Source organism: Hyperolius riggenbachi, chromosome 4, assembly GCF_040937935.1.
Source record: "Hyperolius riggenbachi isolate aHypRig1 chromosome 4, aHypRig1.pri, whole genome shotgun sequence".
Lineage (NCBI taxonomy): Eukaryota > Metazoa > Chordata > Amphibia > Anura > Hyperoliidae > Hyperolius > Hyperolius riggenbachi.
In genome coordinates this window covers 418,671,091-418,685,555 of record NC_090649.1, presented here as the reverse complement: position 1 = coordinate 418,685,555, position 14,465 = coordinate 418,671,091, and the positions used below count along the sequence as shown (strand labels likewise).

The following is a 14,465-nucleotide window of genomic DNA, read 5'->3' as shown; positions in this document are numbered from 1 at the left end:
TACTTTGTAAATCAAGCCAAATCAAAGACAATAGATTTATCCTCTGAGATATGTTCAAGTTCACCTTAACAAACCAGTAAAGTGCACAGTGCTGCCATTTCACTTCCTGTCTCGGGCAGCGGATTAAACTTGCAGGAAGATAAGAACCTGGTGGTGTTTTGTAGTTAGTGTGAACAATGGAATAAGGTCATAGTTGCACAGAAGGGACATTTTTTATTACTTGCCTTTTCTTTTAAAGTGGGATTGTCACAAAATCAAATTCCATTTACCCACTGCTCTGTGTTTATTATGCAGTCTATGTCCTGACCCTGTTTTGCAAACATTCCAATATAATCATAGAAGTTTCTGCTGGGATGAATCTTATCTCAATCAACCTGGCTATATTTTGTACATTACCAGGGAAAAGGAAGCTTGTTATCTCCCCTCCCACATTTCTGCTCCTCACTGATTGTCTGAGGGCAGTTCAGTGTGACAGGAGGCTGAGAAGGGATGCAACTCACCCGCAGAATCTGCTGAAATACAATCTATGCTGTGCTCATATGTGTTTCCAGAGCAAGCTAGATATGGCAGTGCAGTTTTTAGTAGAAAAACAGAAGTGCTGGTTCACATTTGAGCAGGAGCAGGTGCAGAATGGAAACGGTAAGTGCATCTGCGTCCGTTTTGCATCCGCATGCAAAGAATACACCCGACCGTTCCACTGTCTGTTAAGCGTTGGCACATCCACCTGTCCGCTCCTGTGTTGATTGCGTCATCCCATATGCATTGCCGCTCGCCTGTACCGCTGCTCGGTACTTTCAACAGCCCGGATGCCAGCAGAAGCATGGGGTTCTTCGTAGGCTGCAGCAGGCCAATGCTCCCTAGCAACAGGGAGAATTTTCATGGGTCCAACATGAACCAATGAGAATTCTCCCTATTTCTGAGGATTCCCATTGGTCTTTTGCAGTCCAGTGGAGATCCCCCGGCCAAAGGGCTGTGTAGAAGGGACCGAATGGCGGTGATGGGTGGCAGGACATGTGAGCATGATGTCACAGCGGTGACATGGATACGGGTGAATAGGGTGTGATGTGGACACAGTGACTAGCCTAGTGAGAACGAACAGGTCCATTCTCATAGGCTTTCATTGGACACATTTTCCCATCTGGTCCGAGAAAATGTGCCAAGTTGAGACTCTGCTTCCGTCTCTCGTTCCGCAGCACACAGATCCGCGTAGGATCCGTGTTTTGTAACAAGTGCAAGCAGATCTTATTTTAACATAGGATCCGCGTCCTATGTTTAAATGGAACCTAAACTGAGAAGGATATGGATTTTTCCTTTTAAAATAATACCAGTTGCCTGACTCTCCTGCTGATCCTGTGTCTCAAATACTTTTAGCCACAGCCCCTCAACAAGCATGCAGATCACGTGCTCTGACTGAAGTCAGACTGGATTAGCTGCATGCTTGTTTCAGGGGTGTGATTCAGCCACTACTGAAGCCAAACAGATCAGCAACTGGTATTGTTTAAAAGGAAACATCCATATCCCTCTCAGTTAAGGTTCCCTTTAAGCAGAGATTTTAAAAACGTCCACAACAGATACGTTTTTTAAGCAAGTGTGAACCGGCCCTAAGAGAGGAAATGACACCAGGATTGACTTCCGTCAGAGGCAGTAAAGATGGAAAATACCTGGAAACAGTTTTCTCTTTATTTACTATATAGAATTCACTGAAATCAAAACATGGACAGTACAAAACATATGTTATATAAGTATTTATATATACTATTATATAGTATAGTATACTGTTATATAGTATTTATCTACTTATATGTGTGTTTTGTTTTCCTTGGGTAGTATGGCTGTCCCTGCTGCTTTAAGTGTTGCTAAAAATTAATAAAAACAATATATTAAAAATGGTAAATGTATGTGAGTTGGTATGAACCTTTAATTAACATTAAAGGTTTAAAAAAAGGTTTCTGATTTAAGGGCTTGCCTGTGTTTTTTTTTTTTCTAATTAAAAACATAAAATACTTATTGTTTCTTCTTTTGTAAGTTCCGTTTTTTGCAAACGTTGCATCTGTGTCAAGCAGTGCGCTGCAGGGCTGCAGGTAATTTCTTTAATAACTGTCTCGGGCTGCCTGTAGCTGAGGCAATGTGATTCCTGGTGGTTAGCGGGGAAATTTGCAGAGGTGTGCAATCTCACCTGTTCATGTCAGTTGAGCTCATTAGGTGCAGAGAGCTACGAGAGTCCATGGATCAACGTTTGTTAAATGCATTTATATTTTAAAGCAATATGTATTGTCAAAAAGTCTTGGCTTTGCTTTCATAGTTTGTAATTGCTGTAATGGAATACAATTTTAAAAAGTGTGTAAAAATGAAAAATGTTAAATTTCTCCAATTTAGAAATTAAAGGACCACTACTGCAAATAACATGAATTTTAAAACGCATATGTATAAAAAATGTTCATTTGTTGTACATTTGAGTAAAATCCATATTACATTTTTTTTCTTATGTTGCTGTTGTTTTCAGTAGGCAGGAGAAATCTGACAGATCTGACAGGTTTTGGGCTAGTCCATCTCCTTATACAGGATTCTCAAGGTTTCCTTTATTTTAAACTAGTCTACCTAAGCCCGTTTAAAAACTGGCTCTAGGTTGTGATACCGCCGCCACACATGTTAGTGTGCATGTGCGCACCCGACCACCCACCACGTACACGCGCACCCGTCCGCCCGGCTCCCTGGCCCGTCCCCCTGTCCCAACGGCTGACTGTACTGCGCACATGCGCAGTACAGAAAACCACGGACACTCAGACAGGGAAGGATGATGACGCAGGGACAGTTAGGTTTTATTATAGAGGATGCACTTCTTGAACGACAGTTGCTCAGTCCAACTGCCAAATTAGTGTGCAAGCAAGTAGGGGGGCCTGCTAGCATCTTTGTATAGATCCTATCTAGAGAGTGCTTTTGTAAAGGATGAAATAAATACTGAGAATCCCCCCCCCCCCCCGGGAAGATAGACTGGTCCAAAACCTGTCAGATCTGTCAGGTGTTACTGCTTACTGTAATGACAGCAACATAGAAGAAGAAAAGTAATTTGTAGTGCATTTTACTTTTGGAGGAATGTACTTTTTATACACTTGAATTGTACATTTTACAATTTTTCGCAATAGTGGTCCTTTAAAATAACCTTGTGACCTCACTATTGACTAGCTGCTCATTATACACAGTATTTTCTCTCTTTGCACTTCACCTCCTGCCCTGTTAGCTTAAACTCAGCATCATTCCTTCCCCTTATTGTCAGCCTAAGCTCAGCATCTTGTTAAACATTTAGTTTTTGGAATTGAAATGATAACTTAGCTTTTGCAACAGATCCGAGCAGCCAGCTACTCTGCACTGATGTTCTTGCTCATCTACATGCACCCCCTTGCTCAGCAGATAGAACCCAGACCTCCACAAGTCCTGTAGTATATTCAGTAATGAGGTCCACGTAACTGGGGAGGCCAAGTCCGATATTCAGTCACAGCCACAACCATAACTTCCTAAAGACGAATAACTTGTCCATTAACTGACAAGCATAAGGGAGGAAATGGTGCAGCAAGGTTCGCACACTTTATGACATGTGCTGCATCTTTGATTTAGCAGATGACTTGTGGAGGACTGGTTTTTCTCTGTGAGTACATCTGCTCTGGCCACTTGCATTTTGAGCATAGGGAGAAGCCAAAAGTCATCTCTCCCTGCACTAGGTAATCTCAGGGAATGTAAAAAATATATCTCCCTGATCCCTAATTTCCTCTTTTCTGCACATAATTATGGGTGTGGCTATTGCCAGCACCAAAATTACAGTGACTTTGTAGCTGGTGCCCAGCTGGCTCAGTGCGGGTGCTGAGTAGGTGCCAAACTGAGTTGTGCCATTCTCTGCAAGGGAGTGGGAAGTGTGCAGAAACGCAAGGATATCAACAGGGATGAGCTTTCCCACTGTGATCCACAGCAACAGGTAATTTTAATTTGTAGATTGAAGGACCTTTCATACTATAACCTTGCGGTAAAGTTGCCTTAAAGAGAACCTGTACTGAGTAAAATTATTTAAAACAAACACATGAGGTAACTTCTAATGAACATTACATAGTTACCTTGCCATCACTTCCTCTCAGAAGCTCACCATTTTCTTCTGGCAATGATCCCTTCCAGTTCTGACAACATTTTGTCAGAACTGAAATATATCAGTTGCTGTCAGTTATTTATCAGTTGCTGTAAGTTATAGCTGAGAGGACAACTGATGTGCCAAGTAATGTCTATGTTTCCCTATGGCTCAAGTGGGTGATGTTACAGTTTAACAGTGTGCTGAGCAGAAAGCTGTTATGGGGTAATGACCATTTTCAAAATGGAGGACAGGGAATTCCCTTGATCACACTGGACAAACAGAACGCAGGAAAGGCGATAGAGATTGAGGAGTAGACTACACGGGAGGTAAGTATGACCTTTGTATGTTTATTTTGACTTTTAATTTTCAGTTCAGGTTTTCTTTAAGCAATTTTACCACAAGATTCACCTATAGAGATTTTCATACTTAGTGCGATGTAACGCAGTACAATGCAAGTATTCAGATCGCTGCAATCCTGACACAAATTTACCAGTGCGTTACCGCATGATCCTTGCCTACCACATAGATTATTCAGTAATGCAATTCAGTAAGTGTAAACAAGGAGCACAGTGCAACGTGGCACATATGGACGGACGGACGGGAGTACGCCACTAAGCAGGTGGTGGGCCTATGCATTGCATATTACCCTGTCAGCACTGTCTGCCACAGGGTAATATGAAAGGGTCTTTGATGCGGTGCAATTCTCTTAAGGCGACCTCTCCCATCGTGGTAGACCAGCCTAAAAAGAAAACATTTTTTTTCCATGGTGTTTTTTTTATGCACTTTTTATGATTGCAGTTTTAGGAAGTTGAATTAAAGCTTTATTTTAGAATATTTTATTAAGTTTTTAGCTTTGGGTTTGATATTTGGTAATAGGAAAGGTTTGATAAGCCCTGCTAGCCTATAAGGAGCCAGGAAATGCTAAGATTAATACGACATAGGTTCTCGAGGATGAAGACCTATTTACATTTTGATTTCAGAGGAAATCAAGAAATATATTAAACATTCAATGCTCTTAGGCATTGTAGAAAGGGAGTAAGATCTCATCATGGATTGAACTAATTTTTCATGAATAATTGGTTGAATCCCTGTAGATAATTATTCATATTTTTAGACGAAGAGCAAGTAGCTATGTAAGCTTCTAAAGGATAATTAACCATCATGTTCATGTTAAAATACAGTAAGAACTTTCAGTGCAGACAGTTTCTTTTTTGGTGTTCCATGGCTTTTTATTAGTGATCCTATCAGGAAGATTACATAGAATCAGTGGCATAGCAACAGGGGATACAGAGGTTGTGACCGCACTAGGGCCCCTGGACCAGAGGGGCCCAGTAGGGACCCTTCTTCATCCATCTTCTTAGCTTTTCATTGTTGCTACACTGGTAATGAACACCTCTATATGTGCATTGAATAGTGATAATCCTTAAAGCAAATCTGAAGAGAAATTAGAATTAAAAAAATAATTATACCGCTGGATAGCGCTAGTTAAACAGAGCAAATGTATCTATTTAATGCCACTCTGCTGCCTCTCCTCCGCAAAAAATCTGGTACTTCCTGTATAAAATGGCCATGACCCCTGTAAGAACTTCCGGGTTATGGCTGTAGGCGGCAGACAAGCGTGCGCATACACACGCATGCTGCACGCTCCAACTCTCCACCCTGCTCCAAGTATAGAGCTATGCACGGAGTAGGGTGGGCGTTCGGTAAATGAAGGAGGCGGAGGGGGCGGAGATGGCTGCAATTAACGTCCATGACATCTATAAGGCAGAAAACAGCTCTGCTTCTTCCTGGTAAGCTTTTCGCCGACTGATTCAGTCGTTGAAATAAAAGGAAGTGTGTCATGGTTTAGGGTGGGATGTACACAGCCGCGGAAATACCGCAGAATAATTAGTAAGTAACCAATCAACAAAAATATAATGTTAAATAAGAGAAAAAAAAATCAGGCTTTCTTTAACAAACTGTTTCCTAAAGGCCCATACCCACCAAACCATTTTTCACAAACGATTTTTTGCTAACGATTCTTTGCAACATTTTTTTTTCCCGATATTGTGCACATCTTAAAATAAAAATAAGTTAAACGATGTTGACCGACACAAATTACCCATGGCAATATTTTGTTTTTTGAATGCCAAGCGTTCGTTTCTGCTACCCCAAACGACAGTTGCAGATGCGGACATATGGATCAGGGAAACGATCTTTCATCTACAGAAATCCCCCATCCATCTGATGGCATCTGCCGCTGGGTATTCAGCTTTACTCTAATTACACCTCTCTGATACTGCAGCTGTGCTTGGCAGGTTTTTAGGCTCCATATCCATAGAGTTCTTGGGGCCCCATGCAAAAATCCCACTGGGGTCCCAAGCTCCTTAGTTATGCAACTGAATAGACTAAAAAGGAAAATATGTGTGCCTGTTGAATCACTTGACACACGCACAGCTTGCCTTTTGGCTCAATGTGTGGCATTATGCGTTATACAAAATGTTATTCTTATTTCTTACAACAATCTTTGTTTAAATATTTTCATCAGTATTAGAAAAGCTCTTTAGACGTTTCTGGTGTCGCTGCTTGTCTTCTAAAAAAGAAATGTTCCCCTACTGTGTTTTTTATTGTAGACGGTAAATTTTGTACAAAGCCGTACTCTTCTTCTCATTTGTCCTGTAACTAACGATGCAGTGCGGCTGGGAACATTACGGTGCGCTTTTAAATAGAAATCATATAATAAAATAATTTCCTCACTACGGTTTCATATTATTTTCCGTCAAGCTACCCATTTTGTCAGCATTATTCTTTTACAGCTGTTTTTTGTTATACAGTAAATGACGGTTATGTTTTACCAGTGGATACATTTTATAATGAAATGTAATATATTAATTTGTTGATGCCTTTTGGCAATTACTCTGGTTCTAATGAAAATAAAGGAATAAAAATACTGTAATACTCAAGTAGTGGCAGTGGACAAATTATAAAGCAGCGCATACAGCCCCCAACATATAATGTAATAGAATCAAGCAAATAAGCCTAACATTTTATTAAATGACTATAAACACACAATAATAAAAAGGATAAAAAATAAATGGGTTGGCCACCCCGTCACGACTCATCCACCCGCAAACCCATACACACTGGACATTCATCCACCGGCATCTAAAAAGGGACAAATTCCGTTGGAAAACTATGCTTGAATGAATGCTTGTTGCACAAGATTTCAATGTGTACTGTTCATTAAAAGTACTATTTGACTTTTCAGAGGTCATCATTTTTATGTCTGCTGTCTAGTGGAGTGTACCTCCATAATGCTATTTGGCATATGTTCATTGCCAATCAGCTCCTTCCTCCAGATCCTCCTTCCTGAATATGCTTATTAGCTGTGGGAGTGGACACCTACACAAGTGTTTATCTCCCTGCGCTACGTGAGTCAGACAAAAACAGCACCAGGGGCCACCATATGTGGTAATGGGAATTACGACTATAGCATTGCTCAGTTAGTGATCTGGGTGCTGCCAACTAGAGACTGGCCTCAAATTATGATAAAAATGTCATAATTTGGCTGCCAGCAATGGCAGGCAGCCAAATTACGTCTTACCCACCAGTCCACGGTGGCCTGGAGGGGAAATAGTAATTAACGCTGCTGGGACTTTTGCAGGAGCAGGTTGAGTCATTTTTTGGCTTCGCCCTGCACCCAAGTTTCCCAGCGCCTTAATTACATGTACACATGTTATGCACATGTGCAATGCAGAAACAGCACACAATTTCTTCATGTTTTATATGATTTTAAGAAGGTGCACATAAAAGTTTGAGAAGTTTTAGACGGTGCAGAACGTTTTGTAAGAATTGTTTTTCAAGATGCAAATATCACTAACTTTTTGGTATTGACATATAGGTTAAGCTAGAACTATGCTAGTCATAGACTGTATAATTTTAACTGAGTTTTGACAACTTCTTGGTCCTGATCTAGGGATTTAACATAGGTGTGCTTTGTTAACTTGTATGAGCAAAGATGCATAGCTTTACAAAGATCAAAAGTTTCCATTGAATGCTTTTATCCTATGCATGTATGTATTTGACGATGACCACGTGTTTTGCCCTTTAAAGTGAACCTAAAGTCACAAAAAAACCCGAGATGAACTCACCTGGGGCTTCCCTCAGCCCCTTGCAGGCGATCGGTGCTCTCGCAGCCCCGCTCTGATGGCCCAGGACCCGCCGGCGAACACTTCCGGTTTGGCTGTCACTGGCCGACAGGCATGGGAATGCTAGTGATTGTTCGCGTTCCCAGCCTGTATATCGCCCCCTATGCTGCTATTACGGCCATCGGAGCAGGGCTGCGAGGGCACCGATCATCTGCAGGGGGCTGAGGGAAGCCCCAGGTGAGTTCATCTCGGTTTTTTCTAACATGCAAAGAACAATGTAATATAAAAACAAACCTTTGCAAATGAAACATTCCAACTGAACTAAATACTGCACACAATGAAGTAAAGCTTTTGTCTCTGATATTTAACATGAAAAGTAGGAAAATGTTTACACAGCTACTTAGACATTATTGGTACATTGCCATTTTAGAACACTTGGTTTGATAGTGTTCCTTTAAAAGCACATCATTAGCAGTAATTTTCAAGTCCTCTTGTTAACCCACTTAAAACACAGTAACTCAAGCCAAATACCTCACCTACTGCCTTTTTGTTCTTGACAAGAAGCAATCACAATGCAAATATAACGAGGGGTCCAATTAATTACTAGTATGCAATTGTGACTATCACTTTTAGGATACGCAGTTCTCTTGCAACATTGTTATGTGAGCCTTTATGTCTTTAAAAAATTGAAACAAACATTTTGAAACAGAAAACACAGTAGCTCAAACAAATAAAGGATCAAATGTAACCATCTCTTTATCTAAGGCTTTAATAAAAAAACAAAACAAAAAACAACATTTTGAATATATTATGCAATACTCTATCATATTCCAGTATTCTTCAATACTTCTTGGTTCCTGTGGTTTACTGTACTTTGTACATTACTGTTTGCCTTATTCGGGTATACTGATGTTTTACCTATAAAATCTCAAGGATAGATATAGATGAATGGATGTATAAATATATAGCGGGATAGATAGATGCATAGATAGATAAATAGATTTATTTATTGTCCAGCGCTGCGTAATATGTTGGCGCTTTATAAATACAATAAATAAATAAATAGATAGAAGCATATTCACTAAACAGCATAAAATTTACTGGCACAAACTAGTCTACATCAACAGCTACATAATATCACCCCAAACCCTGCACAGTATTAGGAGGAGCAATGGTAAGAAAAATGAATGGAACATAACAATTCTTAATACCTACTCACTATGGTAGTGAGTGCAAAAATGCCTTATTTAAATTGTGCTAAAAGTACTTTATATTCATGATGATGCCCATATAAGTGATACAAAACTTTGCAAAATAGTACAAACACAAACAAATCCCAACAATAAACACAACACATGCAGCTATTAATTGCAACATTATAATTTACATGTTCAAACAGTGCACATTTTAATGGATAGTAGGCAAGAAATTAAGAAAGTAACAAACTCTGTTACAATAAACATACTGTGCATTAGACAAGTTATATAAGGTATTTGCATAATGCATGTTACCCAAACAAGGCCTATATTCAATTTCTTTTTTCTCCTGAGTTTTCTCCTAGAAGATCATTTTTCATCTTTTATTTAAAATAACTTTCCAGCACTTTTCAACTTAAAAAGTACTGAAAAGTTGATGAAAAAGTACTACCAAAATTATTTTGAGTATTTTCTTGCTTTCTAGTAGGCTAAAAAAACATTTTATTGACAAGTTTTAAAATATCACCTAGGATAAAACTCAGGAGAAAAAGTTAATTGCACATCAGCTCTTGTCATAAAATGCCCTTTAAACCACCAGCAAGCAAGAGCATACTCAAAATATAGCACTTTTTCACCAGCATTTAGATACTTTTTCAATTGCAAATGATAAAAAGTTATGTTAAAGAGAATGAGAAAATTATTTCCTCGGAGATAATTCAGGATAAAAAGTTACCGATACCGTAATTGCATATGGGCCGTTGTGTCTATAACATAAGTTACACAAATTGCACATTTAAACTTTAATGTTATTTAGCAAATACACTAGATAGATAGCTAGACAGGCAGACAGACAGGCAGCCAATAGATAGATAGTTAGATAGACAAATTGGCAGCAGAAAAGGCTGGTGGGTAAATACAACGTTAGACCTCATTTGGAGAAATGTAGACATTTCTGTGAAAAATGTTTCTGTAATGTAGATGACAGCTTTTAAATAGGTTTAATTTCAGCTTTATGATTTGCTCTCCATCATGTTGAAGTTATGATGCATTATATCAGATGTACTGCAAGTGATTCAGAATCAATCACATTGGGGTTGGCACATTATGATTATTGCAACTGCACAAGCCACTTGGCAGCTTTTAGGTGAACCGTTTACAGACATTAAAAATGTATGGTTTTAATTTCCACTTTGATCATTTTCTAACTCAGACTCTTTTGTTCTTTAAGGATGTAAATAAGAAGCTGCAGGAAGACAATCAAGAACTTAGAGACCTATGTTGTTTCTTGGATGATGACAGGCAGAAAGGAAAACGGATTTCCAGGGAATGGCAGAGATTGGGAAGATTTACTTCAGGCATCATGCAGAAAGAGGTTACTTTGTATTTACAGAAACTGAAGGAGCTGGAAGTACGACAAGAAGAGGTGGTGAAGGAAAACGTAGACCTAAAAGAACTTTGTTGTTTGTTAGATGAAGAGAAAATTGGAGTAGCGGGTAGTCGGACTTCCATTGACAGTCAAAATAGCCTCTGTCAGTTGAATGCTACAACCAGTACTTTTCTACGAGACGTTGGTGACGGAAGTAGCACCTCCAGTGCAGGAAGCACCGATAGTCCAGATCATCATAAACCAAACTCTACTAACAGTCCTGAACACCTCCAAAAAAGCAGAGGTGAAGGAAGTCCTGAACACCAGAAACATGGAAGTGGCAGCCCGGAACATCTTCAAAAGCCTAGGATTTCAGCAAGTCCTGACCATCAGAAACATGTGAAAAATGCAAGTCCCGAACATCACAAAAGTGTGGGTAAAAGTAGTCCAGAGCAACAAAGGCACACTTGTAGTAGCCCAGAAAAACTACAAAAGCAGATATTAAGTAGTAGCCCTGAACATTTTAAAAAGCATAGGTCTGGTGGTAGTCCAGAATACCAAAAGCTCAGCAGTGGCAGCCCAGAGCTTCTTCAAAAACATACATTAAGTGGAAACCCAGAACATCTTCAAAAAGCAAGGGGTAGTAGCCCTGAGCATCTCAGACAACATTTTGGAGGTAGCCCAGAACATCTCAAACTTTTGAGTGCGAGCAGCAGGGAAAGCACCTTAAGGAGACAAGTAGCAGATGAAATGTCATCTCATCACAGAAGTGTGTACAATGGAATGAATGGTGGGTGGACAAGCCTACTGAATTCCCCATTTGCTTAAGTGGAGTTTTCTGCATGTGTTGAAGAACCAGGATAAATGTAGTACAGACATCATGAATGCATGTTTTAGCCTAATACCATCTGTATATTGACGGTAGTCAGTCAGTATCAGTATTTCATGTACTTTGCTAGTTTAATATAACTAAAACTAAACATGGGAAATAATGTTTGCCTTGTGCCACAGAATCCGTAAGAGTATCAGGACATGTTTTAAAAAATTGGTTTGTTAGGTCTTGGAGATTTCTAGCTATTCCTGGACGCTAGTAAAATAATAGTGACTTATGCAATATTTTTTTTTTGTTTAAAGTTAGATTTAAAGGGATTCTGACCTCTACATAAAATAAAAAGTTTCACTTGCCTTAGGCCTCCTCCAGCCCACCATAAGCAGCGAGGTCCTCCGGCGTCCTCCTGGCTCCTCTCCGTGTGCGTCCACTGTCCCCCCGTTACCGGTGACACCCGGGCCGGCTCTCCCTGGTTAATGATGCACACGTCATCACACCGCCCGCTTCGCGTCATCACGGCGGCCGGCGTGACAGGTCTGTGCATGCGCCGGTTTTCCGTACATGTGCAGGCCTGTCACGCTGGCCACCGTGATGACACCAAGCAGCCGGCGTGATGGTGTGTGCGTCATTAACCAGGAAGAGCCAGTTGTTGCCGGCAACAGGGGGGGCGGCGGAAGCACACGGAGAGGAGCCAGGAGGACGCCGGGGGACCTCGCCACCTACGGTGGGCTGGAGGAGGCCCAAAGTAAGTGAAACTTTTTATTTTTAGTAGAGCTCGGAGTCCCTTTAAAATAAGATGGTTAACTCAACAATAGATACTTACCTTGGGAGAGAGAATCTGGATCTTCCAGAGCCTTCCCTAGTCCCTTTCCATCCTTCTTTTCCAGCGTCGGGACTCCTGAATTTCCACGGAGCTCAACTGCACTGCGCAGTAGCACGGAGCGGCTGCTCAGGCATGGTGGAAAAAAGCTGAACCCGTTCGGCTCCATTCTAGTGCGCAAACATGAGCAGTGCTGGCAGGCTCTGTCAATAAGACCTTGTCAATGAGCATGCAGGGGTTCCATCGCTGAAATGGTGAGGAGGGCGATGGGGTAGCCTCTGCAGGATCCAGATGCTTCTCTCTCCATTGGTAAGTACCCAAATGGGGATGTTTTTTTCCCTTTAGGGTTACTTTAAGTTTTTATTTTACAGGCTATTGTAAAATATTTAGCTTAATATTTTGAGCAAAAAAGTATTTTCACGCTGCTATAAAAAAGGAATCATTGAAGATAGAATGCTTGATTTCTTTACTTGATGTTGTTTAAAGTATTTTTAAAGTTGGCAGTCGTGTTGTCATAGCTTTCTATATGCCTTTGTTGGGTATGCGCAGTGTTTGCTAAATGCGACAAGATTAGTATAATCGTTTTCAGGGTGCTTTTGTTGGGAGTATGTAGGGTTTGCTAAATGAAACTAGAATAGCTATAATCTTTTCCAGCCTGTGTTTTGTTTGGTTGTTAACAATATTCAGTAATGGAAACAGGGATAGCTGTAATGTGTATGTATATTGGAGTACCTGTATTAAAGGTATAAAGGTATTGCTGTGTGCAAGATGATAGCAATACAGTCTACTGATGTGTTTAATGGAAATCTACTGAAAGCTTATTGTGTGATAATTATTATGTTCAAATAGATCTTTGGCCTTTGGGAAAATGCTTTAGTTATAATTTAATTTTTTTATGTTGCATTTATTTGTTTGGATTAACGGCACTTATTTTGTGTTACCGTGTATTGCCTAGTGATAATATGCCACTTTTATGCTTGGTACATCATGGTCCTGATTCATTTAGGTTGGAGAAAAATGGAGAAAATGTGGTGGGGACTGACCATGCACACTTGATTGTCCAGTCTTCCCATATCTACTGAATATAATATTAGTGACTGCTTAAACTATACTCTCTGTCAGTTTACCCTTCAGTTATAGGAATTTGGTAAAACTGGACAATCATGATTGTATAGTCAGTGGGCACTTTGAGTAATTCAGAATATCTAGACTGGATTTTTTACTTAAATCTGCTATTAGGTGTTAAAGGGAACTGAACACCGGGAACGTCCCCACAAGGAAGGTTCATAATGGAGTGTCATGTTGGAGAAGCAAGGGTTGAGGGGAGCACCTCTACTTACCTATGGGTGCTGCCCCTCTGACCCCCAGGACATACAAGATCCACTATGTTCTGCAGGGAGAGACTGCAGCTGACAAATTGTCAGCTTCCTGGTGGTGAGGTGCACGTGGGCGCTCTGTGATTCATGGTTGGAGATGTAGTCCGTGGATGCAAAAACGGAGATGTTTGCACATTAACCAGGAAGAGCCGGCCTGGTAACAGGGGGCCTGCGGAAGCACACAGAGAGGAGCCAGGAGGACGCTGGGGAACCTCGCCGCCTATGGTGGGCTGGAGGAGGCCCAAGGTAAGTGAAACTTTTTATTTTTAGTAGAGCTCGGAGTCCATTTAAAGTGAGATGGTTAACTCAACAATTTAGATACTTACCTTGGGAGAGAGAATCTGGATCTTCCAAAGCCTTCCCTAGTCCCTTTCCATCCTTCTTTTCCAGCGTCGGAACTCCTGAATTTCCACGGAGCTCAATGCATTATGAACCTCCATTATGGGGAGATTCATTTTAAAAATATTCTTCCCCTGGTTCCTTTAAAAGTTTTGCAGCCATCAATTGAGTTATATCAAAGTGTGATAATTTTTAAAAGATTAGTGAACTAGTAGTCATGTGACTGCAGTATTTTAGACACACCAAAAGAGGAAACATTTCTATTTCAAGATTTTACTGATTTACTAATTCACTAACC

General features: G+C 40.4%; 1 protein-coding gene across 1 annotated transcript in view; it reads left to right on the top strand.

The window, feature by feature from the left end:
* The window catches only part of CCDC85A (coiled-coil domain containing 85A), a 341,020-nt gene that overhangs the window by 65,505 nt on the left and 261,050 nt on the right, over window positions 1–14,465 (top strand). Inside the window, exon 2 of the mRNA XM_068232421.1 lies at window positions 10,666–11,593. Within this exon, the coding sequence (XP_068088522.1) occupies window positions 10,666–11,593 (928 nt within the window). The remainder of the gene's footprint in view (window positions 1–10,665; window positions 11,594–14,465) is intronic.